The following is a 26,571-nucleotide window of genomic DNA, read 5'->3' on the forward strand; positions in this document are numbered from 1 at the left end:
GCATCGATGAAGAAAATAAACAACAGGCAGCGGGTCGTGGCTGGGATGGCCTGGGGAGGTAGGTGCCTACTGGGAAGAGACGTTTGCTCATCCGTGTCATGAACAACTACGAATCTGTGTAATGTCGAAAGCGAAGAGACTTAGGTGCTGCGCGCAAGTTCAGCACCCATTCTCTTGTGAAAAAAACACTGGCAGTCTCCTGCATGTCAAGACAGGAAACGAAAGCAGTGGACACGCGAGAAAGTCTCGATGAATTCAGGTCGGCAGAAACGGAGGTAACCCTATTTGTATGGTGCCTGGTGACGACGCTTAGTTCTCCTGTTCCAGGAAAAACCAGTGCACTCAGACCGAACCGTTTAGCGAATACAGAAGTAGATGCTCCTGACAAAGTGTATGTTTCTGTATCTGGTAGGCGTAGGAGATACACGGAAGAAAAAGAGCGAGAGTTGTTTGCGGACACCACAGCGACGAGAAGGCGGGGCACTTTTACTGTCGGTGTACTGCGGATGCTAGCGCGGCCGCTTGTAAAAGGATTCATCCAGTTGAGTAGGGTGGATGTTTAACACCAGTCATCAGCATATGCGGATAAAAGGCAACTTTGAACGCGGTGTCTCTAGTACCTGCACGGTTGGGAGAACCATTTGCATGTAGAACTGCTGTAGTGCAGCCTGCATAAGGCAATTTTCTACAGCTCACTTGTGAAACAAGACACAAACAACCATGCTTTATAAATGACGTTCCCCCACGCTCTACGAACACCACGGTGTAGTGGTAGATCGTTGGTCGTTCCCCTGAGACTGACGATGTCTCAAGAGCACACAGTTCTTTACTTCAAAAGCTTACAGCAGATAGGTGTTCATGTGCTGCCAGTCTTCCACTGGAAACACAGAAAAGGTGACACGGGATACGCGCGACATTGCCCTCGTACGAAGAAGAAACGATCCGGCGGCATGTGAAAGTGTGCGTCTTCTCGGTCGACGCAGGGAGCACCATACTTTTTCCTCTTGTCTTGTCCAGCAAGAATAGAGAACGAGGAAAGCTGAGTGGACAGTCTAGTTGTTCAATAGAGACGGTTGTCGCTCGGAGAAACTCTACCATCATGATTCACGCAAGTCTATCCATCCCATTCATATATATATATATATATACATGTATACGTAGGTTGGCATATATGCTTGTCGACACTGCGACTTATTCATCAGATAATATGTCTCCTCTCTTTCATCCGTCACCTGCAACAAACAGCAGAGTAGCTTGGACTACCATCTACAGAAATTTTCAGTTCTCCAGACAAGTCACTAAGAACACCGCGTTTAATCTGGCTCACGGACGACCTTTTTCTAGAATACTGTTGCAAACAGGTGACATCCAAAAGAGGCGCGAAGATCCACAGGAGAAACCAGACCACGTGCAAGATTTGTGGAAGACGCTTTTCTGGATAGCTTCCGAACAAGCCTCGGCAAGGCGCCGTAAATGTGAACATTTACGTGCGAGACCAGCTGCGGCAAAAAGGCATGTTCCATTTCCGTGAATCGAGGACGCGTCGCTTTTGAAGTGACCGAATGTGTAATGTGACATAGTCGCAGTCCCAGAGTTTACGTCGAACGTTCTTTTCGATCGGTGAGCTGTTGGACAATCCCGTCCCCCGGCGTTGTTTATACGAAACATGCTCGACCAACCGTGGTTCACTGAGACATTTGTCGCAGACAGCAGGTTAAAAAAGAAGAGGGCATAAATCCCCTACCTCGAAAACCACGAAAAATCCCCAATGCACCGTCGACTTCCCCAACCTGACAGATTTCCAGCTTTTAAAAACCCCCAATGCACCGTCGACTTTCCCAACCTGACATATTACCAGCTTTTTTTCCCCAACTACCGCGGTCCCTTTCAAGCTTTTCCGAGCGCAAAGTGACACGGCAAATACCTCTTCGTTTGCAAAAACCAAGGCGTTTGCATTTCAGTGTTCACGTCTGACCCTCACACTCTGGGTTGTCCGTGGTCGGGAGCGACACAAGGATGCGCTTCCAGGTTGTCTGACAAGAAGCACTTCCGCAAGCCACATAACCGCATTCTTCCCTGAAGAAACCCCATACACAGTAGGGTATTCCAGGTGCCACGACGAGACACTCGGTACAAAGTGTCGAAACAAGGAAGCTGATGATGAGCCAGCGCCTGAACCACCCTCTTGAGGCGTCTTGTCCAACCTTCGAAAGGTGCCCAGAGGAACTAGCGCCGCATGGACGAATCCAGGCGATTTGCGTCACGCGGCATAACTGCATATCACAACACAAAAAACCACTTGTGTTCTAATGAAGACTTTGTCTTGAGCGTCTCCACTGAGTTGATAGAGAACTACAGGGCTGGAATCGTAGAGTGACCGCGGACGATCGCTCGGAATGAAGGCGTGGACAGCCACACAGGTGTCGGCTACACATTGAAATAAAGAGACTCGAAACGTTTTCTGCTTTAACGCTTCAAAAACACAAACGCGTCGCCAAATACTCCTTGCCGCGAACCACCCGCCGCTTCTCAGCTGCTCCAGTGCAGAAACGAATGCTCGACCCGACCATCTGCTGCACTCCATTCTGTGGGCTGCCTGGTCGACGACCCAAATGCTCGAGACAGACGTGGACGGACGCCGATAAATTTCCTGGATCTGAACACGAACCGATAATCTGTTGATGGAACCGACAAACCTTGAGCTGGGAGTCGAAACTGCCTCGACACCTACAGTTGACGGGCTGTACACTGAGAGCTCTGCGCTCCGCTTATCTCACACGCTGAAGAAATCAGGAAACTACAGTGTCTGTCCATTGACAAACTACCTACAAAAGAGAGAGATTCACGACTTACAGCAGCTCATCTGGGAGCAAACCAGGAAGGCGACAAAGATGAGGAAGGTCAAGAGCCACTGCGGAAAGAGACAGAGATACATGCGAAGACGAGGCAAAACGAGATCGAAGAAAGCCTAAAGAAAAATGTCGACTCATTGCAGAAGGAAGAAAAAGACACAAAACTTCTGCCTCTTCGCCCCTCTGTACAAACGCATCTTCAATGAGTTCCAGAAAACAACCAATGTTGAATAACCTTAATGTCTCGTAAGGAGTGAAAACAAGCACATTCAACTCTCGTAAGCAATCCCGCGAGGGACGGGGGGGGGCGAGGAAATATCAACACCAAGCTATCGATGCATATGCACACTGTCCTTGAACTGTAGTTTCCAGCGTCTTACGCGACGCAAAAAGCCATTTCATCCGAAACAGTGATGTTTGTTGGCATTTGCGTCACCACTTCTTAGTCTCGGATTGCTATCTGAGTCCTGATCACCCGGCAACTTCCACACACAGATGAAAATAGTACGTCCTTGTGCGGTCTTAACTGAACGGCGAACAGCTGCAGCTGTGTTTTTCGCCGCCTACAGCTCTTCCATATGTCTCTGTACGACGCCCGCTTGTTCGGAAACAACGCAAATGCTATTAGGTTGCTCTAAGAAAGGGCTGTGTTTCTCAGCGACATTCGGAGTATGTGGAAGGCCTGCAGAGACTCTATGCAGTGTCTTCCATCTTAGACAGGTTGCAGGAGAGCCCAAATGACACTGTGTGCTGAGATGGCAAGATGTCTTCGTCCTCAACCTCAAACGCGTCCTGACCGGAGGTAATACCGGAGGCATGTAGTGGCGGACGAAGACTAACAGGCGTGTGTTTGACAAATTGCTTTGTGAGACAAAGAATGAGAGTACTTTTGACTTGCTTCTTGGTGTACTCCAATGCCCCACTGGACTGATAAAAAAGCAGGTAAAAGCGGTGGATTTCAGTCTTTACAAAACCTCTCTCTTGTGCCAGATTACGAAACAGGTATCGCTGCTTATCAGATCATTTCGTCGCTCTTGACAGCTGTAGACAAGCCGTGGACCGTCGATCCCCGCCTCAACGCACCTGCATCCACCACGGCCTCAAGTACTTCTGGATGTAGTACCAAACATCCATTTTCGGCAGGGGTCGTGCTACGTCTTGCGCTGTGCAAAGCTGCAAGAAAAAACGACAACGCGCCTTTCGTGTACATTCAGAATCACGAATCACTGACTCTCGGATCGCAACCTGCAGAAGCTCCTCCTCCTTCGTCACACTGACAACAGACAAATCGCTAGCACCATACGCAGGCAACCACACACATACGTACATACTTGTACAGATACATATATATATATATATATATGAGAAGGCATTGAGCTGCGCATTTGGTCTTCGAGGGCGGTGCTTCTGCTGAAGGGGGGAGGGGGGCAGACGAAAAAAATCGCCTGCTAACGTACAGAGACGCATTCTTGAACCGAGTTGAAAAAGCGTCAAAGGAAGGGCATGAAAGAGGATTCTGGGAGGGCGCCGACGACTGACGACTCGCTGTCCTGAGAGGCGATCCTCCACAGAAATTCGCGAGTTGCGTGGAAAAAGGTATCGTTTACACTGTAAGGACGGGTGGTGTCGAGAAACTCACCGTGGCAATAACGAGGAGAAAACCTGCAAACGCGAAAAGGCAGAACATCAGCGACCTTGAAGTTACAGCGCACTGCGTGCGTCCCCTGTGTTTTCCTCCTTCACCCGCGACGGCATGGCGACGTTTCCGGTGTTTGGGGACCTTCCAGGAATACATCGTTCCGGAAAAAGAGGAAACGCCCGTACAGGACCGACTGCCGAGAAAAGAAACAAGTTACTCAGACCTTCCGCAGGGGCTAACAAAACCACTGCATGCAGGAGCACCGACACACGCCTCTCATACAGAAATGCATGTTGGTGAAACTATACAGACTTAAGCCTCTACAGCGAAATTCACAGGAAGCGGAATCACAGGCTTGAGTTGAAGAGAGAGCGAAGAGAAAAGAATCAGGAAGGCACGAGGCAACCAAGCGGAAGAAGGCATGAGCCAGGAAACCTTCTCCGTCAACTTAGCGACCCCTGCGGACCTTGTTCACCACGGATTATTCTCAGCATTTTCGAGTGACAAGAGCAGCAGGTCGTCTAGAGACGACTTGCATGAAGAAAAAAAACACAGACCGGACAACTGACGTGGTTCGTTGTGACAGAAGAAGTGGACAAAATCAGGGAACTGGCGAGTGCGTTTGGATGGAGAAACCTTTCACGAGACGCACGCCAAGACCTCGGCTGCCAAGCCAAACGTTCCTCGACGGATTTTACATCTTCTGCATTTGAAAAAACATGGAAAGACTCCAAGCGACATGCATGAACTTTCCTCCGCGATTTTAGTAGACGGAAGACGCGAGAATGCCGCCAGGAACCAGACTTGTTGCCCTGCCCTTTCCCGCCTGCAAGTCAAAGAGGAAGGAAAGCGTATCGCCCGTGAGAACGGCCGGCAAAGAACCAACAAAACGAAACGACAAAAGCGGTGACGACGACCTGTTGACATCGACGCACAAAATGGGAATTTTCACCTCTTCATTGTCTCGCTAGCTCACGGGACGGCGGACCCAACAAGGCACACTTCTTCTGAGAAAAAAGCATGCATGTCTTCACCTCTCGTGCGAGGCCCCAGCGTTGCACACCTGAATCTCTGCATACACGTATTCATATATAAATACACGTATTGTTCAGACGGAGACTGTATGCGCACATGGTTGTCATTATTTCGTTGTGTTTGTATAAAGTCGGTGTTTGCGTGTTTTTGGGGGGTTGTGAGTTTCAGCGAGGTAGAAGCGATACCTCTTCTTCAGAGACGACAGCACACCTGACTTGCGGCGACGAAGCGCGTTTACGGCGTTTTTAAGATTACTATACTGGGAAGACACCCCCTCCCCCGCAAGGCGCTCATGCAGATCACTATGATGAGACAAGCAACGCCCGACAGCTATTTTTCGACTTCAGGGTGTTAAAAAGTCTACCACTACGACCTAGGACCGAAAGTGCCACGAGCTGTACGCTCTGCCTCTGTGAGTTTTCTGTCTGTAAAGGCGCGCGTTGCATTGCTTGGATTATCGAAGTCGTTCCTGCGTGAGCTTCCACTTCTGTAGAGAGGATTAAATCTTTTTCTAGAAATCAGATTTCGCTCAACTCATAAGGCTGCTGCCTCAGAGAACGCTGCGGCCCTCCGATACTGCAGGGAAAATGTTGGAGGCAGGCTTAGAACACACATAGCACGGAAAAAGGTTCCCTGGTTCGGGCGCATCAAGTGATGATTGTCCGTGTGGAAGGGAGCGCACGGGCAAATTTCTCGGCTACGACAACTAAGAGCGTTGCTTGGAAGCCGTAGTCACTGACATTTGTATTGGTTTGGAATACGCAAAAGACCGGTCCGGCAACCCCCATAGTTGTTCGTAAGCTTCCCCTCCGTAGTCTACACGACGAGTTGGACTACTGGTGTAGATGTCAGAAGTCTTCGTTTACCTCATCCAAGATTTGTGGAGCTCCCCACCATTTGCTTAGGAAATACTTGTCTTCCAGATGGAGCTGGACGTTCAGAGCAACGAATGCAGCCTTTCCTGTCGGTTCAAGTAGTTGAAGTTCGTTGCTTTCGGTCCATATCAAGCTGGAAGGAGTACAGCGGCAAATAAGCAATCAAGGTATTGGAAGTGCTTGGAGATTCATTGTTCCTACCAATAAATAAGATTGGTAGTAAAAGTTACCATATCCTCCGTACAAAGGGGCTGGCCTTAAGAACGTGAAGACCATAGCTCGACGATGCAATTTAATTACATCACCTCCCAAGTAGAGGGCGTCTCTGTGCAAATGAGCTACGATCCAGAACTGGGTAACTCAAACCTAGGAAACAAAAACTCTCCTTTTTGGCAAGGGGAGTACGTAGGTGCATTTCTCTGGCAATCCATGGGGAGCAGACGGATCCCCTGGTTTTTTGGAAGCTTGCTGAGAGCTGAAGATCCTGGTGTGAGTACGCATGCATGTCTCGTCCCCATGAGAAGACTCTGAAAAATGGATAGAGGGAGAAGTGGCACAAACAAGAGGGAAGGAACAGGGAAGGAGTATGGATCGATTATGTAAGGAAAGGATGACATCTTGTTGCACTTCTCGTATCCGTCGCAGCTGTCATGGTGAAGTGTTCGTCATTTCGTCCTTTCTCTGCACTCAGAAGCTTAACCGTCATTTCTGCTGCGAGAAGATGACACTGTTTGCGTGTGCACAGTTCTTGTTTCTCGACGTAGTGATGAATGCGTGAAGCTTCCTACAGACACAATAGCTCGGACACGGAAAAGATGCCGCTCAAGACTTTCCGGTAAAGAGGGAGACAGTCCCGTGGTCGGAGTCTCTTCCCCAAACTGAACGCATAAACGGCCTACTAGCTGTAAAGACGACAGCTCTCTCCTACCTATCGCAAGGTATCGTAGACTTACAGCGGCAACCGAGCTCCTGACACTCAAAGTTTTTCGACGCACGAATCGTCGCCGCCTGTACTACACGGATGAAAAGCGATTTTTTGTCACACAAATATCTTCGTGCTTTTGAAGCGACCCTACACTTCAGCCAGCAACTCTGGATTTGGGAGGTCACCGGCCATTTCCACGCCACACATGCAACGCGGTAACGATCTGCCTACAGATCTTTCGCATTTTTTGAGTTTTCGATTCTCATGACCAGAACCGCCAAAGTTAGGGGCTTCGTGTCTATCCGCCATGAGCCCGCCAGTGTTCTTCTTCCGCAGCCAACCTGGGCAATACTTCGTTTGCTCCACAAGAATGTTGGATGGGAGTGAATTTCCTAGAGTCTGCACGAGGCTGTTGAAAAGCAGAGTTAGATGTGACTTTGTTCCTGCGACATTGCCGACACAAAGGACTGCCGGCACGCAGGGGAACTGCAGAGTGTGCTCAGATAAGCATGCGAGAGTGGATAAAACGTCTAAAGAAATAGGTGGAAAAAATGTGAAACGCGAACAGCCCCTCGAGCTGCGAAGACTGAGAAGCCCAAGAACTCTCGCGGCCACATTTCCTATTGTCTTCATGTCGATTCGAACTGTCTCCATGATCAAGCGTGGAACTGCGATGTGAGCGGCCTGTCCACAGGAGGCAGGAAATTGTTTCTAGGCTGAGAACGTTTGCGTCCTCGTGCCGTGTTCGGGGTCTTGGCGCGTGCAGTACCCATGCAGCAGGGCTGCCCTTGACTGGTATTTGCAGACTGTCAGTCCTCTCTGTTTCTTGACAAGAGTCTTAGCTTCAGTTTTCCCGCGCTGGCGAGCGAGGACCACAGAATGTGAACTGCGAGGACAGCACCTATGGAGGAAAACCCACCTGTTAAAAAGAGTCTCAAGGATCCTGGATGATTGCATACACGGAACGGCCGTCTTTGCCGGCGACAAAAAACGTCCGTTTCCCGTGCTGAAGAGGCACATCGCGGCCTCTCTGCGACACCTCCAATCACCCGCCTCGACTTCGCGTGACAGTCAAAAAACAAGCGAACCCACCCTTGGAAGCTAACTGGCTGCCCCGTTGGTAGATTCACGTCGATTTACAGACACCGGTCGGCAAAAAGCCTTTTTTTGTGAAGTGCTTGCGTCTGCTGCAGAGAATTACTGAAACTCTGCCTCACTCGGAGACGCCGGGAGCCACTGGCCGTGCGTATCAGCGTTCCCATTTCTTTCGTCGAACTAGACTTGTGTCACTGTATCAGAGAGTCGGTCTCATCGCGTATCGCTGAATCTACATCGTAGGTATTCACGGCACCTGACACGCCAAGAGGAAAGGCCGGCTTCACTGTGTCCGGCGGCAGATCCGTGGTCAGGCAGGAGATACTTCCGCTCTTTGTCTGACCGCTGGACTCTCCTTCTTTGCTAAAAACAGACAAACTTGCGAAAGGAGACGCTGAGCTCGCTCCTACGAGGTCTCCACTTCCAAGGACCGTCTGCGCGAGACTTGCTTCCTCAGCCAGTTCGCGGATTCCCTGGAGAATCAAAAAACACATAAGATCACTCGGGGTGTTTGTTTTTGCAGCGAAGAAACAATAGGAAGACAATCCTGTTGTGTATCCTCTCGAAACTCCTTGGACATACAACTTCCAAACTTTCTCGCGGCAAACCGAAACCGGCTCGCCATGCCCGACGTGGAAAATATACACTTGCACATCGATCTCTCTTAAAATACACTTACTACGTACCTCTCTATCTACTGCTATCTACACTTCACCTATCTATATGTACATATGTGTATAGAGAATGATAGGTAGGCACCGTGTGCTGTTCACCACTGAAAACGGCAAACACACATTCCGTGAAGAACGAGAAGCTCCAACACCGTTTGCCCTCCAAGGAGAGCTCTCCTGCATTCTTTTGGAAGAACTTTCGGGGAGACAGTATCGGCAGAATCGCCCTGAAAAGACGGACTGCGGTACCCGTCCTTGACAGCGAACACACAATGGTATTTCACTTGCTGAGGGCTTGCCCTCCAGCTCGTCGTATACCCTCCAAAGCTCGTCGTCTACCTCCCTGGAGAAATCTTACAAATGGCCGCGCTCCGTTACCCTGCGTTTGCGGCCTGAAACCTGGGACGTACCTGGAGGATGCGTGCGTGCTGGCCAGCGAGGAGTTTTCTGGCTTGTGTGACATGTTGGTTTTGTTGCACGAGGTGAGCGATGTCTCGCTCGAGGCGTTCCTTCTCTTCATTGATGATTCGACTTTGATCCGTCAAGAGTTTGACAGTGTTTTCAAGGTGCACTACGCGGACGGCAACGCTGCGAGTGGCTGCCATGACGCTGCTGTAATCGGCGACGTCTGGGTTTCTTCGACATTCGCTGTTGGAACCGTTCGACGCTCCGTGCATCTCAGCGAAATCGTGGATGTGGACCACGACTTGTTGCTTCTCGTTCGTCAAGCGCTCAATTTCGTCGCATGCCTTTCTGTAGTCCGTCGCGAACTTCTCTTTGAGGCGATTCTGCTCGTCCGTGAGGCGCCGAACGCACTTGTCCATCTCGATTTTCTGGCGCTCCTTGTTCTCCTCGACGATGTTCCTTTCGTTGTTCAACGCGTCCTGAAGTTTGTTCCGGTCCGCCGTTGCCTCCGCAAGTCGCGCCTCCAAACTCTGAATCTGCTCCTCCAGGCGCCGCTTGTAGTCTTCTGCAAGAAGGAATTCTTGCTTGAGGCGGCCGACCTCTTCGTCTCCGCGCTTCATCGCCGCCACTGCCTCCTCTCGAGCTGCCTCAACTGCCTTGACCCTTTTTTCCCACCGTTGCTTCTCTTCCTCGTGGACCAACTGCATGTTCTGGAGTGCATGCTGCTTGTCCTCGCCGAGTTGCTTGTTCTTCGCTGTCAGAGCTCGAATTCGCATGCCCAACAAACGACCCTCTTCAGTCAGCTGCTTGGCCTTGTCGCCCAGCTGCCGTTTCTCTGCATGCAGCGCCTGCACCTGGTCGGCGGACCGCTTCTGCTCCTCCGCTGCCAAGCGTAGCTGGAAAAGTCGCATGGACACAGTTTCAGCAGGCCAGATACCTCGAAACGCACAGAACCTTCTCAAGGATGTGGACTCTGCGTCCTGCGAGATCTAGGAACTTCAAAGCGGGCACTCTCTGTGCAGGCTCCCCCCGAAACGTTCTGAAAAAGGCTCTCCTGAAAGAAGTCAACATCGAACTGCCCACAAACTCAGAACAGGTGGACCGTTTTCGTCTCTCCACGTGTGCCGCGCCCCGCCCCTTCTTGCATAGACGCTTCCTGGAGAACAGATCCAGGTTTCCTGCGAGCAACTCAGCACATGAGTCTCTTATAAATCCTTCCCTCAAATACGGCCGCGAGCGTAACGTGCATGCGCAGTCAGACCGGTTATTTCTTCTTGTGTGACCTGTTTTCGCCTTACCTGGTCAGCAGCGTCTTGGCGTTTCCGGTTGAGAGCTTTGTTTCTCTCGGCGAGCTCTGCGACTTCCTGAGAGGGAAACCCAGCACGAACACTCACACTGTAAGTGCGTCAACAACTCCGTTGGTGCGACGTCGAAAAAGGCAGTTGCTCAGAACCGAACTTGCACCAGTTTACGTGGAGGGGTGGCGCGTCGGGAGGAGCGTCAGCACAGAAACCAGTAAAACCTTTGCCAACCAGAAATCGACGAGATGCGTACTTCCCTCAACCCAGGAGCGGCGAAACAGACGCACCGTCACCTTTGAAAAGCTGACACAAGAGAGAGGTGCCGTGGAATACTGAACTCCACTCCGTTCGGCTCTTCTCGTAAGGACTCCAGTGGTTGTGTGGGGTAGTATATACCGCACCCTAAAAGAACTTGGCTGTGCGAAAATGGGCAGAACTCCGGATCCCCGAAACGTTGTGCTTCCATCGCGACAGATCTCTCGTTTCGGGTGCCTTAGGCTGTCCACGTCTCGCTGTTCGACATTTCTCAGTGCATACTCCGTTAACCGTGTGACGACGCTTGTTGGAAGGGAACCAACTGAACGTCAAGTTCCAACAATAAAAGGTCCTTAGGGTACTCTGGGAACCTACTTGGCATACCATGGAAGAACCTGGTGTAAGCATAGCGAAGAAGACGAACCATCCCTCTCGCCTTTTTCATTTCGTCGTATCACGGCTACACCTACACCTCACCGTAGTTTCTCTAGGGGACCGTCTCTGCGTCTGTGTTGGGCGCAGTCGTGCCACTGCCTCTTCGGAGCTCATATTCAGATATCTATGATGGTATGAAAGGAGGTGCTACACCCCTCGATTGTTAGCGCATTGCTCTCTGACAGTCGCACAAACACTGAGTCCCGCAAAACACAGACAGGGGAAGTGGTATTTGCCGCATGACAGTTCACCATATAGCAGAGAAAGAGAGTTGTCGCCGCCCCGAGTGAAGCATCCTACCTCTGTCTCTCCATCTATTTGGGCTCGAAGCCGTTTTCGCAGCGATAACGCGATCTCCCCTTTCGTCGGGCACCGTTTTCGAGTTTTTAGTTGTTACTTCAAGCATATGTTATGGAAACTACGGTATAAGGGCTGTTTGGAAGATGTAGGAGAAGAAAAGTCGGACTTAAGACTGGAGAGGATCTCTTCTTTTCTTGTCTGAAGGCTGCTACGCGTTTTTTGCATCCCCGAGAAAAAGCCAGAAGTAAGAGAAAATCTCCGGCTAAGGACAGGTTCCGCCACTCACCGCTTTCAGTTTTTCGTTGCTTTCACCCATCTTTCCTAGGGATGCTGCGTGGGAAGCCTTTTCTCTCTCGAGTTGCTCCCTGGCTTCCGCCGCTTCAAGGCGACTTTCGGTGAGCTCGAGCGCCAGTCTGCCGTTGTTTTCCTTGAGTTCTCGAAAGTCGTCCTGGAGCTGGCCGTACTCCTGCGTGACTCTCTGCAGTTTCTCGATGAGACTTTTGTTTTCGCTCAACAGCGAACTGCGGCCGTCTTTCAGCTGTTCCACCTCTTTCTGCAGCTGGGTGATCTGCTCGTAGAGCTGGTTTTCCGTTCCCTTCAGTTTCTCGTGGTCCTCAGACAGTCGCTGGTACTCGTTTCCCAGCTCGCTTAGGCGACTGAGGAACTCTGGGGAAAATGCCATCTTGAGGAGGCAAAAGAACGAAGAAGACGCGACTGCGGAACTCAACGCCGCATAGTCGGCTGGAACATACCGCTCTGGAAGCTGATGACTCTTTCTTAGACGCGATATCGGACAGATTTGCGCTGTCGCGCGAATGTGGCAGAGGCCAACTGGTGTGGAAGAAGGGAGAAGGAAGAACTTCGCAAGAAGAAGGAAAGGAAGGACCTCCGAGGCAGCGGACGCGAGAGCGGCGAATCGCAAGCACGATCTAAAACGTCCAGGGTGAGGTCTTTGTAACAGGGCGGACGAGATGAAGTGGCGAGTGGATGGACGAGAAAGGGTCTTTTCTGACCGATTTGAACTAGTAAACAGAATACACGCACAAATTCCTGAGTTTCAAGGTTGATATGACTTCGAAAGGGTGTCCGGAACAGCCCGGGAAGCAGACAGACGACAGCGTCAAGACAATGCTAGTGTTTCAGACGCGAATTGGGGAATGGGGGGGGGGGGAAGAGCGGCGCCAGAGCCCAAGCCGTCTTGTTTTCTGGAAAAATCCGACATTCAATTTGAACTTTGAAATAGCAAGAGAAGACTTGACGGAGTGCGCGACTTCCAGAACGTCGATGACAACTTTCGACGGTTTACAGTTTCGAAGCCAGGGAGCGGAGGTGTAGCCACATAGTCCGAGGCAGCGAGTGCGAGGTCGCGACGGGTCTCACGGTCTTCGCGGAAGATGTGTCTTTTAGAGAGTAGGGCAGAGAAATAACAGAGTAAGCGGTGTAAAAAGCTTTAGATTCTTCGTTTTTGACAAGGAAACACGGCGGAACCGTCCCGGCCCGAGACTGCTTGCTCGCTGTCCAGCTACGCGCGACCCCCCGAGTCCCCGTGTCTTCTGGGCTGAGTTGAGGATCGGGTAGACGCTGGGCAAGTGAAAAAGGAAGCCGCAAAAACCACCGCCAGGGTGGAAAGGAACAGTAGAGATCTGCAGAAGAGACAAAAATCACATCCATTTCCTTCTCAGGTTCGAACAGCCCGAGACTCTCCGGTTTCCACCTCAATATCGATCCCGCCCGCCTCGCCATCCCCTCGATCTCACTGTAAAGCAACACGAGCATACCAAACGTGAGCTTCTTACAACGGGGGTTCTGCTCCGGGGGTTAGGCCCACTCTTTCATAGGAAAAAGCGAGGCAGCAAGCAGTTTTGGATGGGGAGCAGCTAGGCTGCCAAAGAAACTGAAAGAGACAGCATGTCCGATGAAGAAATCTTGCACATTCGTGGTAAACAGAGACTCGCTGCCATTCGTAAATAGACTCATCGACACCACATACATGTAAAAAAAAGCCATCGACTGAAGTGCCGTGCATCTCGAGCTTTCGTGACAGAGGCGTTTTGTACCCTTGTGCCGTTCAACACCACACGGCTAGAAGTGGGCTCTCTTCCCTTTCGCTCTGCACTTTTACAGACACTCTCTGAAGATGAATTTCTTATCATACTGGTTCCACTTCTGCACTTTCCGAAAAGAAAAGGTCTACAAATACGTTCAAAACGTAAACAATCAAGTTCAAGATAACTTCTTTCAAGCTTTAATCCTCGGAAGATCTTGCTTAGGAGGTGTCGTCGCCCTTTCGCAAAGTGTGGAGTTTCTGGAGAGAACGGAAGAATGCTGTGACAACTCTTGCAAGAGAAGACAGAGAATCTTGCCATAATAAAAGTGTCAGTAGAGGCCGTATCGTATGTGAATTTACCAACAAGTCAGAAAAGGGAGGACTTTTAGCAGCAACGAACATGTATTTTGAAGAGGAGCAAACCCACCGGACAGCGGAGAGTTTTCGACTCTACCGTAGGACTTGACCGACACTTTCAGACCTAGCTGATTTATACGTCGAGCGTATGATGGAGTCACTGCGCCAGAGCGTCTGTGTGGACTAGCATCTCGACTTCAAAGGAAAAATGCCTCCTCGCAGAAACGGAGATGCCGGGTAGAGTGGACGAGTCGCTTGTCTCGAATAACTAACAGTGTCGTTTGCATATCCTTGTCGCCCTGAGTGAAATTTCCTTGGAGACCCGCTCGCTACAGAAGAAAGTACGTTTCTTCAAATGTGGACGAGACAAGAAAGCGCATGCCAGGGGATCGCCTCCAGTCCGCCGTACCTCGCTGCTTTCACCGCGTGGGTTTCCACCCTGTCAAGCATGTCGCAGACGGGCGTTGCTGGCGCGTAGTCCACTCTTTTTCGAATCTCAAGGGCGATGACAAGAGAATAATACACGTGTGCCAGCTTGCTGTGTGCCTATTTACTCTGATGTCGAATTCCTACGAGAAACAAACCGGTAGGGATGCAGCAACACTCGAAGGCTCCCCGGGCGACACAGCACTGCACAGAGTAGGTAGTCTTGGCCGCCGTACCCTGGAAACTGTTGCCGGTCACTAGAAAAGCGTAGAGACCGCATACTTAACATCAATCTCAAAATCCTCAACGCTAGACCCTTATTACGGAGCAGGAAGCGACGCTGCGTTTTTGAATGCGGTGGCACCTCTAGAGGCTGAATGACAACAGAGTCATTTGTTTGCTCGCTCAGCGAAGCAGATGCAGACACAAGTGAAGGGTCGACGCTCAACCTGGGGAAAAGCACTTTTTTAAATTGTGTACACATATTCACGACTTCATTGTGGTATATGCATTTGTATATATCTTGATGCGATTGTGATGAGCACAGACTTGCCGTCCTACGCTTTCTAGGAAACGACTGACCCAGATACAAACCCCCCTTTTGGGAACCACCAACAATTTTTCCCTTTGCAGTTGCATATATATATATATATATATGTATATGCGTGACTTCACGTAGGCTTAAACACGAACAACGTTCGGCACAGATCATGTGTCTACAGGTCGTCTTTCACACGAATGGAGGCTACTGACCGAGGCAGCGCCGCCCCGTTCAAGATGAGCAGAAGGCGAATGCGCGGAGTTTTCTCAGTTATCTGTAGTTCTGGTGCACAGGAGAATTCTGATGAACTTCTCCTTCGAACGGAAAGACTTTTAGTCCGGTAAGAAGACGGAAGAAAGCGATCGGCACGCGATTTCTCCCATGTTGAAACGCGTGATCTGTTTCCCTAGCAGCGAGGCTGAGTCTACCGAATGGAAGAAACTAGAAAACATGTCTCGCGCAAAGACACCGTGGCTTTTTCAGTGAAATACCGCCTTTCTGAGAATGCTGCTTAAAAGTCACAACGAAGCCATCCAGGACAAGTCCCTCAGTTTCTCCCGCTTTTCCTTTCCCTCTTGTGCGGTGGATTCCTCCTTCCACTCCGCCGCTCCCAAGCTCGCAGTCAGGAAGAACTTGTGCATCTCTTGTTGTCTGTGTCATATTCGATACCTCAGGTCAGGCATACCAATGTGAGCACGTCAGCTCATCAACAATAGTAACGGTCTGCTTCTGAAGGTAAGAGTACAAGCACAGAGGACTCTGACAGTTCTTTTGCACTGAGGCGTCAAAAGTAGAAACACAGACCGTACGCGGATTGTTCAATTAAGTTGTACTCTGGAACATCAACCGTTTGACCCTGCATCGATAATAATTCGCCTCAAAGCGCACAAGAATGTCGAACTAAGTAAAGGAAACGAATGGTGAGGATTTCCATTCTGGGCATGACTGCGGTGATGTCGAGAGTCGCTTTTCGCAAAGTGTAGGAACTGCACACTCCTGAAAACCGTCCGTTCCGTTTCTTGGAGTCGCAGGCCTTCTACCCCGTTTCCTCTTCTTTCGAACTGAGTGGCGATCCGAATCCCTTGTCAAGAACTGGATAAAAGCCGAGACCTTTACGACAAATCCGACTGTTGAGAGCAGCCAACACTGCCAACAAGCCGCTGCGGTGCATGCGCTTCACGAGCTCAATCCACTCACCGCGGATGTCTTGTTTCTGACACAAGACCTCTCGCCGCCTTCTTCGAGACATGTTTCTTCGCGTTCGCTTTTCCGGAGTGTCTTTTGTCCTCTACGCCGTCTGTTTGTCTCAAAAGGGGACATCGAACTCACCCGCTGATTTCCATCGATGATCGCGGGCATCTCTCTTCCAGCGGCGTCCTGTCCCCCGGCAAGTGTGTGCGTATGTTCGTTCCTGCGACGGCTTTCTTCACTAAAAACGCACTCCACTTTTCATCAAGGTAAACACAAGGCAAAGACCTCGAGGTCACGAGCCCCTAGCGAACGGCTGCCGGGTCCTTACTTTCCCTCCGTTAAAATACACCGACGGGAGAAACTCCCCGCGTTTCTCTCCCATGCCTTGGGAAGCGACGAAGGTTAAAAACAGTTCATTTCTCCTATCTGGTGCAATGCTCCTGTAAGCGCTTAGCTCTGCCCTCCACCCATCATGTTTCTTTCCGCCGTCCTGGCGTCCTTCTCCTTCCGCTTTTCTTGGATTCGATCGATGACATGAGGAACGAAGAACCGTCGCCTTCCGCGTCGGCACCCGCTGGCGAGGGTGACAGAAGGCGAGGAAACTTGCCTTGCGAGTCCGTTTCTGAACCGGAGAACTGCATCAGGGACTCTCAAGGGCAGCAGAGAGATCGAACAGAGTGTGAGGAAGAGAAGGTCGAAACGCCGTTTTCCTCAGTGGAAATTGCCTTCGTCAACCACCTTGTAGGCCGAGGACTGCTTGCGCGCCGGTCCTTCAAAAAGGGAGAGGTGAGGCAATCGAACCTTCCCCAAAATACGATAAATCCTCCAGAGACCTCCTCCCTTCAACCTCGCATGCATACCTACATATATACATATATATATACATATATACATATGTATATATATATATATATGTATATATAATGCACTTAACCAGGCGAAACCGCGAGCATTTGAACTGATGACCAATTGGTTCAGCCTATGAATCCTGCTGGTCGGTCTCGCAGGAGCTGTCGAGAGGAAGAGCGGCAAAAACAGAAAGGGTGTCAGGACAGTTGGACATTTTTCTTGTTGCCGCGATCTCCTCCAAAAAACTCTTCTTCACTTCAGAGCCTGCTGCTATGAACTCACCCATCCGCTCACTTTTCTGGAATCATCCACTCTTGTCAGCGTGCAGACTGGCTCCTTCGTCTCGTCCGATTCCCTAAGATGTCGCGAAAAGGCTTCCGTTTCTCCCCTGGTACCGTCGTGACCTCTTTTGCTTCAAGAGTCAAGCGTTGTCATTTCCTCCAGCCCGTTGCTACAGAACAAGCTCTGTTTTCTCCGGCTCGAACTCCTCGTGAAAATGAATATCCAATGCTTATACACCTGCACATACAGATTTACATGCGCCTGTGCATGCTTGCGGATAAGGGGGAGCGCGAGGAAGATAGTGAAGCTCAAGAGGGTCCCCTTGCCCTGGCGGACGTCGAGACTGCGAAGAGAGGACCTTTGCAGTTTGGAAGCCTTCACGATGCGGACCTCTGACATACGAGACTCCCCTAGGAACTGCTTGTGCATGCACTTTCCCAGAACATTTTTTCTGGCTTTTCTAGGTCATCTGCAACGACGCAGAGCCGCTCGTCGCTGCGCAACACATCTACTCGGAGTGAGTTTTCCTCGAGGGGAAAACAAGAAATGTTCGACCGCAGTCAGACAAGAAGATGCGCCCACTGCGCGGCTGCTGTGTACAGACATCGAGCGCTTCCTTTCTTCCAGAAAAAGACTTCCCCTCCTCGCGATTGCTTTCCGTTCCCTTCGCTCGTTCTCCCCGGTCTCCAGAGATCTTCTGCTGTCGCGCGCACGAAAAAACGTAACCACATACACACATCTCTACACTCAAAGTCAGAGACGAAGTCGGTGTCTCTCTGAGAAATCCAACAACCCCCAGTGGCGTACGCGTTTCCTTATGCACATACACTCTCGCTGCGAGTCGAGTCGCCTGCAGATTCTCGCGCATGCAGCTTGCGACTCTTCCCCTGCAGGCGGTGTAGCTGGACCTGCGAGAGATGCTTTACGTTCCTTGGCAACCTCCGCGACCAGGCCGAACTCATTCTCTCCAAGTAGGACCGCCGTGATGTCTCGCCAGTGTCTGCATGCGGAGGCAGCTCCACAGATACCTCCTCCCGCGGACCTCATGGCAGGGAAGAAACGAGAAGAAACATGCAAACTTGAAGCACAATTCGTTTCCTCTCTCGCCCCTGGGCGACGGGACTTGTAGCGGGTGTTACTGGGACAATACAGTCAGGACTGAAGTGGAAGTGGACGCTCTTCTCGTTCGTTGGCTCCGAGTTCTCGGTTCAAGGCAACGAAATCACATTTACATCCACCAGAAACACAAAGTTGCCTCCATTCATCTACATATACATACATGTACATCTATGTATGTATGTATGAATGAATGAATGCATATATATATATATATATGTATATATGTATATATATGTATATATATATATATATATGCATGTGAGTGTGAATAGTATCCGTTTAAGGATGTAGGTAGCGGTTTGCATGTGAGGGTAGGTGTGCAAGCCGGTGCGTTGGATACTGAATTAAAATACATACTGCCGTGGCATGCTTCTCAGCTATGACAATTATGATTGCAACTCTTTTTCTATTTTCATGCATGCACATAGACGTGGACTTGACCAGTTGATGCTGCCGTGTAGGCCGAACGCGTTTGGAAGCAGGCTTGTCGAACGGACGTTCGCAGATTGTCTTGGAAAGAAATGCTGTTTTGGGTCCGACTACTCGTCCTTGTGTTTGTATATGTTGATGTATGCGTGGAACATGTTTAAAAGCTCATTCTTACATGTGCATGCATATGCATCTCTAGAAAATGTATTTGTGTTCTAGTTTCAAAGACACCGGCGACGCAGAGCTGCTTCCTCGGGGGCTTGCAGCAGAGTTCATGCGCGTACAGGTTGAGCACCAGTTCGGGTGTGGGTGATGGGCCGAGGAAATTCGATTATTTTCCAAATAAAGAATTATTGGTTTGCTCTTTCAAGTCGCGCGACCTTTCCTTCTGTGTCTGCTCTTCGCCTGACTGCAGCGACCCCTCTGACTTGGTAAAGAGAAGCCGGCGAATTCGAGAAAACCTTGAGTTGCTCACAGACGATTTTCTCCAGCGAGAAGTGAGGAGCGGAGGAGAGCATTCGACGCATGACATTTGCATGTGCGTCCACTGTCGCTGCGTGTACATTCTCAGAAACAGCTCTCGCTCTGTCGAAAGGCATCGACATCTTTATTTGCGCGTCTTCTCAGCCGCGCATCTATCAGCTGGAAGTATCTGCTGTTGACATGCATGCATGAACGCGTATCGCGTCAGTGGAGTATCTGTTGTTTGCCCACTGTTTTCATTAGATAGTCCCTTCTGTCTCCATGCGCATCTGCATGCACGTTGGGGGGGGGGGGAGGCTGGACGGCGAGAGAGCCACTGGGTTTACGAGACTTGGCGGTTCCTTGACTTTTCGGATTTTCTCCGCCTACCTTCAGGGACTCTGCCTCGCCCGGCCTATCCCCTGCGACCGCAAATGCGGAGTAGTCTACTGCTCAGAAGAGCACAAGAAGGTGAAAAGGAAGCATGCATGATGTTCTCCAGCATGTTGTGCGGTCTCGATAAAAAGTATATTCAGATTCGGTGGCTCGTCTGTATTTTTATCTCGTCAGTATATCCATGAAATAGCGATAACGACGAAGCACCTGGACGACATTTTCTAGCATGATACGCGTATAAAGACCTGCACGCCAACAGTTTTAAATGGTGTAGATTTCGCGTCTCTCTCTTTTTCCTTTTCTTCATCTCTTCCCCTTTTCTGGTTCATTCGCTTCATCTCCTTTCTTTTTCTTGTTCGTTTTCTTCTCCATCTCGCTTCGGCCTGGTGCTGTTCTCTTTCTTGTTCCAGCTTGGCCAGACCGAAGGACCGCACCGCCTTCTGTGCCTGGAGGCGACAAAACGCATGCAGCGCGCCTGGCGAGTCTTCGCAAGCCATTCGCGGAAGTTCAGTGAAAATTTCTTGCTCGCAGGTAGGCCGACGTGCAGGAAAGGCTGGCAGTTCGTGGACTCAACGAGTCGTTCGCTGAATTCTTGAATTGTTACAACCGGAAATGCAGAGAAAGGTCGCGGATCCGCGGCTGCGCTAACCAGGAACCACCCCACTGAGAAATGGAGAGCTCTTCGCCTTGAAGACCGCTGACGAAAGAGCCAAAGACAAAGTACTACAGGGGACGAAACAAGGAAACACCATTATGTCAATTTTTCTTGCTTCTAGGTTCGTAGCTCTTGGAAAGTCTTCTCCATTGCACCTGCTCAAAAGCTGCGCAGTTTCCTCGAGAACAGGAGAAATCTTGCAACGTAGTCTTCCTTTATAATTTTGCACAATGAAAGGAATCGCAGGCGCTCAAGTGATGCTGCCTACCGTCCACACACGACTTTCAAAAGTGGAACTGGGCCGCACTCGAGACTGATGCGACCCTGAGTTTGGGGGAGCCCAGAAATCGTGTAACGCGCAACAGGAAGTCGTGCATCAATTTAAAAGACGGAGACTGCATGCTTTCTTGGAAGCGGTGAAGAAGACACAGCGGCACGCACCATCCACTGTCCTGTGGCGAGTGATATTTTTTTTCTTTTTTTTTGTGCTTTTTTTCCCCTTCGGACTGCGTCAAGGTCGCGCCTACGCACAGATTCTTGTGCATGTTCTGTACGGCCAGAAGTCAGTTGAAGAGGCGACAACGCCTTTCTGCGGCTTCTTCTGTCGAAGATGGTAAACGCGAGTTAGAGAAAGTGTCGAAAAAGTCGGAGGAAACGCAGAGGAAAGAGAGAATCGCCACGGTCCGAGACATCGAATGGTGCATGCGTACCTCGCAGTCTCGAACTCTCTCAGGCTCACGGCCTCATTCCGTTCACAACCAGTTGATTCAAGAAAACCGATCTTTTCTGTCGATGCATCGTTCCTGCATCCTTCCTGCATCCTTCCGTCTGCAAACGCTTGCAGCTGGTACCCTCTGGGCATACAGGACGCCTCTCCACGGATACGAATGCTCAACGGAGTCACCAGGCATGCAGTAGCAATAAAATAAATTCCTAGATCACAGCTTCCCTATGTGTCTCGCGGTGCCTGGTATCGCTGGCGAGGCTTTCGACCTGAAACGCCCGAGTATATGCAGCGAAGGACGTCGATTCCATGTGCGTCCTTCAAATCCTACGCGTCGCTGGCGCCAGGAAGGTAGCGACTTTCCGCAGTCAGAGACCGCAATGACCGTGCAGTGGTACATTGGACCTGCAGGATTCCACGCCTAAATCGTTGTTTTTCCCGAACTCTGTACATATATATATACATATATATATATATATATATATACAGGCATTTCCGTCGCGAATGAGGGTGCTGGTGTGACTCTCGTTTGCAGGTTCTTTACTTTTGCTTTTATTTTTTTAACAAATCTGCTCGCAGGGAAGAGCTTGGGGCCGGAGAGGCGCCCAGGGAGGAGGCGGGAGAGCCTCGGGAGTTGCGTTCTCTCTCCGGACGTCGCCAAACTCTGGAGGAATCTTTTTCTCTTCTCTGTCGAGTTTTCCTTGCGCCGGATGTTCTTGGAGAGTCTGCGTGGACACCGGCGAACGGTGCGTGTGGGGAGGAGCGTCGACAGCTCCTCCAAGAGAAGTGGAGGAAGCTTTTCAGCTTAGATTTCTACTCCGAGCTCTTGGTAAGCTGAAAACTGTGAGGGAAGGACAGATGCCGCGGCCGCGAAGCGGAAGACTGTGTGTCGGGGAAGAACATCAAGAGGTTACAGGAGACAAATGAGGAAGCAGTTGTGGTTCTTTTCTTTTGATTCTCTCCATTTTGTCGCTTCGTTGTCTTCCGACTTTCTCTCTGTTTTTTCTCTTTTCGTTTTTCCCGTCTCTCTTTTTCGCGTGCTTTCTCGCCTTTTCTTTGCGTGGTTGCCTGGGCTTCTTGGTGGTTTCGAGTCCCCTTTTTGTGGACGTCTGTTCTCTGCTTTTTTTTACTTTTGCGGCGTTTTTCGCGGCCGTCGGCGCTGCCTGTCCGCAGGGCACCTTCGAGCTGGTCAACGTCGACATCGAATTTGACAGTCCCCTGAACGCGCGCGTCGCGTCTGCTCTGTCGCTTCGGCCATGCAAAGCAGTGAGGAGGCGCCGCGGAGTCCGAGTTGCCTTCCACACATGAACGTTCAGAAGCTGTGGCGAAGCCGGGCCCAGCCGAGCGAAGCCGCCGACTGGAAATTTGTCGTTCGTTCTCTCCCCGTCCTTGTCTGTCGTGCAGCTGCTTCGCCTGGTGAAGAAAGTCGTTGCCTGCGAAGACGTTATCGACGCGGAGAGCCTTGAGGCCGGAGCCAGAGGCGCGCTGGATCGTGAGTCCTTCCTGCGGACGGAGGGAGAGGAACGAGGAAGAAGGGAAGGCGAAGGAGAAGGGGAAGCAGACAAAGGAAGAAGGCGCAAGACAGGAGGAGAGACGAAGAGGAAGATGAAGAGGTCGCAGATGATGAGGGGAAGGGAGGGAAGACGAAGATGAATGGGGAGACAGAGACCTCAAGAGGAAACGAACGGTGCATGCAGGCGAGTCAGCTTTTCTTCTCTCGTCGCTGGATGGTGCTGGCCTTCTCGAGAGGTGCATCCATGCGCGGAGTTCCGTTTCTCTCTCCAATTGTTCGCGTTTTTTTCAGGCGACTCGAATTCCGAGGACATGGAGGAGTGGAAAACTCTCGTCGAGGACCTTCTTCCACCTTTCCTGGGAGTCGGACTCTTCAGAGCAGTGTCGATGACGAACCATTCCTGCTGGCCGAACGCAGAGGTCGATTATCCGTTCCTCACCAACGCTGCTCAAGTATCGGCACACAGAGCGACCCATTTCTCCTGCCTCGCTGTTTGCGTCTGAGTCGCCTCTTGGATGCCTGGACTCCGATGCCATTGAAACGAACTCTGCTCTCTGCATGCATGCAAGGGAAAACTACGCAGTCGTTCTCGGCGCCGTCCGTCGAGTGCCGGCGCCTGCGCGCCTGGCCCACTCGGAGCGTTTGCATGCTTGCATCTTTGCCTCCATTTCTGTTTCTGGAAATCCGCACACCGACCAGTGTTGCTCTCGCTCTCTCTTTCTCCTTCTCGTCTCTCTCCTTCTGACTGTGTCACTCGGTACTACACAGGCATCTCTGCACCTGTCTCCCCATCTCTTCTCGACGTCCAGCTTTCTTGTCGCCTCTCTGTCTTGTTTTTCCTGGGACCTTGGTTCGAAGCAGAAAGAGAAAGCAACCGAGAACGGAGCTGTGGACCTGGAGAAACATGCCTCGTCGAGTCTCTCTGCTGCCCCATGCAGGTGACGGCGCTGCGGGACATCGCCGAGAAGGAAGAAATTCTTCTCTCTTACATCGACGAGTCTCTCCCTCTGGCAGAGAGACAGCGCCTCCTCAAAAGCGTACGCGTTTCTTCTCCTCTTCTCCGCAGAGAGAACTGGACGCGGGTGACCGGCATGGCTTCGCGAAGACTACCAGACGCGAGGCAAACGAAGTCTTGACGTTATTCAATCTTCACAAAGAACGTCACTGTGTGCTGCCATGTGCACTCCCCCCCTTGCATGCATCCGCAGAAAAAGACATACAGAAGAAACGGGGACTCTGAGGACTGCTGCGTTTCTTCGGCTCACTCTCCCAGGCCACTGACGCATGAACTCACATACGGTTTTTCGCCTTTGCACACTCACACACAGATTCGCGCGTCTGCATTTGTATGTCTACTCTTTTATATGCGCGGAGTTCCAACTGGGCCTAGCTGGGGACGTAAGCGTATATCCAGATGCTTGCAGATGTCGCAAAACATCTCGACATGCGCGTATAAAATAAAAAGCGAAGAAGGAAGCGTCCTTCAAAGAGAGAAAAAGCTTCGCCAGCAACAGGCCCGAAAGAGGTAAAGCCTAGTTGGGCAAAGCTATACATATCGATCTATGCGTCACTGCGAATGCGTAGATCTGCTTGCATGCTTGTTATCGCAGCATTACAAGTTCACTTGTGGCTGCCAGCGTTGCCAAGTCGAGGTGAGAGGAAAGGCTGAATCTGGAGAGAGACGTTGGGTGAAGAGAGAAGAGGAAAGGAGACTGCAGAACTCGCCTTCTTTTTATTATTTATCTTTTCCACATTGACGCACTTACGTTCACCCAGAGACAAAATACGCGTCCTCTCTTTTCTTCCAGATCTACGTAGCTTCCTTTGTTTAGTTATATTTATATCTACACAGTTAAATTCACACAACGCATATATATAAATATATATATATATATACATATATATATATATCTATGTGTGTGTGTGTGAATTCATGATTTCTTTGATTTATTCACAAAAGTGATTTATTTTTTGTTGATTTTGATCCACGTAGATGAGCTACATGTATCTGTACGTTTTCACACAGATGGTTTATTCCTATTTATCTTTTTACTTGTGGCATTTATACGACTCCGCCTTCGTCGCAGGCCGCGTTTGTCTCGCCTCTGTCGACTGCTTCAGAGTCTGGAAGGGAGAACGAAGCGAATTTCTCAGAAGAGACAACCAGGTGGTTTTTGGGGGGAGGGGCGCCTTCTCAGGCAGACAGCGTCTTGAAATTATGTGCATCCTTTTTCCGATTAGTTCTCATGAGAAAGTCGCTCGTTTTTCTCAGGCCGCGGCGACACTGCTGGCGAGACGAGGTGCACTGCCCACTGAAAATGCAGGAGCCTTGGTGAGGAAAAGAAGCAAAGGACTAGGAGCGACCTGTTCGACGCACGGTTCATCTCTGCTCGACTAAAAGAGAACAATTCGTCCACGAGAGGCTCCTCGCTCTCACCTGCTCTGTTGTTAATTCTTTGCCTTTAGCCACAGACAGGCGCCCGCCTGGTTGCGCATCTGAAGGATCCGATAGAAGGCATGTGCCTTTTCTTGTCAAGTTACAGAGTTGTTAGTGAGGTCCGGTTCGTCTTGAAAATCTCTCTCACTGTGTGCATCTCTAGCTGTCTAGATATATGCTTCAAGTGACATTCGCTTCACCTTGTAAACTGAGATTTTGAAAGACGCGTCAATTAGCTCGTGCAGTCGCCTAGCATCCACATCCGAACCATGAATGCAAAAAAGTGAAATTCCCCGTTTTCTTCTTCTTTTACAAGGACGCGATTGCTGGTGCCACCGGCCTCTCCCCTTCGCTGGTCGACGAAGTTCTTTCCTTTATCGCCGCTTGTTCAAATTCCGAAGAACCGCATGCAGCCGAGAGTGTCTGCGGAATCCCCTCCTGAGTTGTGGGGTCAGGCGCGACGAGACAGGCGAAGGAGACAGTTCGACCTCGAGTGAATGCGCGCATGCAAACGCGTTGGCTGCGATGTTCGAACTTCCCAGAGAAAAGACAAGTGACGCCAGAGAGAGAGACACCCTGTGAAAAATGTAAAAGACGAAGGCAGTAAGTACTCTACCATGCAACAAGTAAAAATGTGAGAGAGCACCTCATTTAAAACATATAAGAGGCGCGTTGCTTGTAAAAGAACGCCCCATGTCATAGTCAAGAGCATACCCAGAGGGAATCGTTTTTCGGCGAGAAAATGAGGGAGAAGAGTGCCGAGGCAGAGAAAGTGTGAAGAAGGAAGTTTCGCATCCGCGAATCGAAGCGTGCATCCCCCATTTCCTCTCGGAGACTGACGAAACGCATGCTTATCAGGTGCGTGCCAAAAAAACGCAAACCAGAAGGTACGCGGAAGATCCATGGATAGAGGGAGGTGACGAGAGGATGGAACGAGAGATGAAGTAGACAATGTAAAATGGAGCTTCGAAAAGAGAAACAAAGTGCGAAGATGCAGCGCTGGAAGGTACAGTTATTTCATGATCTCGGCTGCGGCGGGAAGAAGCAAAAAGCGCAGAAAACACTCTCCATTTCAGAGATCGAGACTTGTCAGCTTTAATTTCTGCACAAGCTTCCGCCCTTGTAGTGCCATGCCCATCCCCGTGGTGGCTGTCACCGTTTTTTTCTATTTTAATAAAATATGTTTTCCGACAAACAACTCATGTCGCTTCCATAAAACTCCGACACCATGCAAGGAAGTCAACTTGGCCTTTATCTCTCGATTATCTCGCTCTGTCTGTCTGTATCTCTACATGTCGCTTCCGCTGTCGCAGCCTCTCTCTCTCCCTGTCTTTTAGTGTCTTTCTGTCAGTATC

The 26,571-nt window shown here is 50.4% G+C and overlaps 4 protein-coding genes across 4 annotated transcripts; 2 read left to right on the forward strand and 2 right to left on the reverse strand.

Annotated features, from left to right (window-relative positions):
- Nucleotides 1-6: 6 nt before the first annotated feature.
- TGME49_242845 (hypothetical protein) lies at nt 7-1,531 on the forward strand (the record flags this gene model as incomplete). Its single annotated transcript, XM_018780660.1, has 2 exons — nt 7-58; nt 1,362-1,531. 2 exons carry the CDS (start codon nt 7-9, stop codon nt 1,529-1,531), a joined length of 222 nt encoding a protein of 73 aa, XP_018637497.1.
- Nucleotides 399-5,626, reverse strand: TGME49_242850 (hypothetical protein). Its single transcript, XM_002366764.2, has 4 exons — nt 4,492-5,626; nt 3,936-4,025; nt 2,854-2,911; nt 399-2,273 (listed from the first exon to the last, which is right to left on the reverse strand). The coding sequence occupies exons 1-4, from the start codon at nt 4,645-4,647 to the stop codon at nt 2,227-2,229; spliced, it is 351 nt and encodes a 116-aa protein (XP_002366805.1). The 5' UTR covers nt 4,648-5,626; the 3' UTR covers nt 399-2,226.
- Nucleotides 5,627-8,178: 2,552 nt separating this feature from the next.
- Nucleotides 8,179-13,337, reverse strand: TGME49_242860 (hypothetical protein). Its single transcript, XM_002366765.2, has 4 exons — nt 12,075-13,337; nt 10,796-10,861; nt 9,503-10,393; nt 8,179-8,894 (listed from the first exon to the last, which is right to left on the reverse strand). Exons 1-4 carry the CDS (start codon nt 12,468-12,470, stop codon nt 8,613-8,615), a joined length of 1,635 nt encoding a protein of 544 aa, XP_002366806.1. The 5' UTR covers nt 12,471-13,337; the 3' UTR covers nt 8,179-8,612.
- A 3,129-nt stretch (nt 13,338-16,466) lies between these two features.
- Nucleotides 16,467-26,530, forward strand: TGME49_242870 (histone lysine methyltransferase, SET, putative). The gene is made up of 15 exons (XM_018780661.1): nt 16,467-17,136; nt 17,946-17,998; nt 18,375-18,452; nt 19,445-19,526; nt 19,888-19,962; nt 20,298-20,418; nt 21,059-21,155; nt 21,846-22,095; nt 22,440-22,532; nt 22,671-22,758; nt 23,071-23,231; nt 23,718-23,816; nt 24,390-24,431; nt 25,052-25,111; nt 25,533-26,530. Exons 1-15 carry the CDS (start codon nt 16,885-16,887, stop codon nt 25,656-25,658), a joined length of 1,677 nt encoding a protein of 558 aa, XP_018637498.1. The 5' UTR covers nt 16,467-16,884; the 3' UTR covers nt 25,659-26,530.
- The last annotated feature ends 41 nt before the right edge of the window (nt 26,531-26,571 follow it).

This window comes from Toxoplasma gondii, chromosome VI (assembly GCF_000006565.2).
Source record: "Toxoplasma gondii ME49 chromosome VI, whole genome shotgun sequence".
NCBI lineage: Eukaryota > Apicomplexa > Conoidasida > Eucoccidiorida > Sarcocystidae > Toxoplasma > Toxoplasma gondii.

Bases quoted from the DNA above. Each gene is read 5' to 3' on its own strand.
- TGME49_242850 (XM_002366764.2), bottom strand. From the start codon at position 4,647: ATGTATTCCTGGAAGGTCCCCAAACACCGGAAACGTCGCCATGCCGTC. The intron at 4,026-4,491 runs GTGAGTTTCTCG...TTTTTCTTGCAG, and splicing joins TTCTCCTCGTTATTGCCACG to CTTTGCACAGCGCAAGACGT. The intron at 2,912-3,935 runs GTGCGTTGAGGC...CTCTTTCCGCAG, and splicing joins TGAGGCCGTGGTGGATGCAG to TGGCTCTTGACCTTCCTCAT.
- TGME49_242860 (XM_002366765.2), bottom strand. From the start codon at position 12,470: ATGGCATTTTCCCCAGAGTTCCTCAGTCGCCTAAGCGAGCTGGGAAAC. The intron at 10,862-12,074 runs GTGAGTGGCGGA...TTTCCCTCTCAG, and splicing joins GCAACGAAAAACTGAAAGCG to GAAGTCGCAGAGCTCGCCGA. The intron at 10,394-10,795 runs GTAAGGCGAAAA...CGACTTTTCCAG, and splicing joins GCCAAGACGCTGCTGACCAG to CTACGCTTGGCAGCGGAGGA.
- TGME49_242870 (XM_018780661.1), top strand. From the start codon at position 16,885: ATGAGGAACGAAGAACCGTCGCCTTCCGCGTCGGCACCCGCTGGCGAG. The intron at 22,533-22,670 runs GTGAGGAGGCGC...TCTGTCGTGCAG, and splicing joins CGCTTCGGCCATGCAAAGCA to CTGCTTCGCCTGGTGAAGAA. The intron at 25,112-25,532 runs GTGAGGAAAAGA...TTCTTTTACAAG, and splicing joins CTGAAAATGCAGGAGCCTTG to GACGCGATTGCTGGTGCCAC.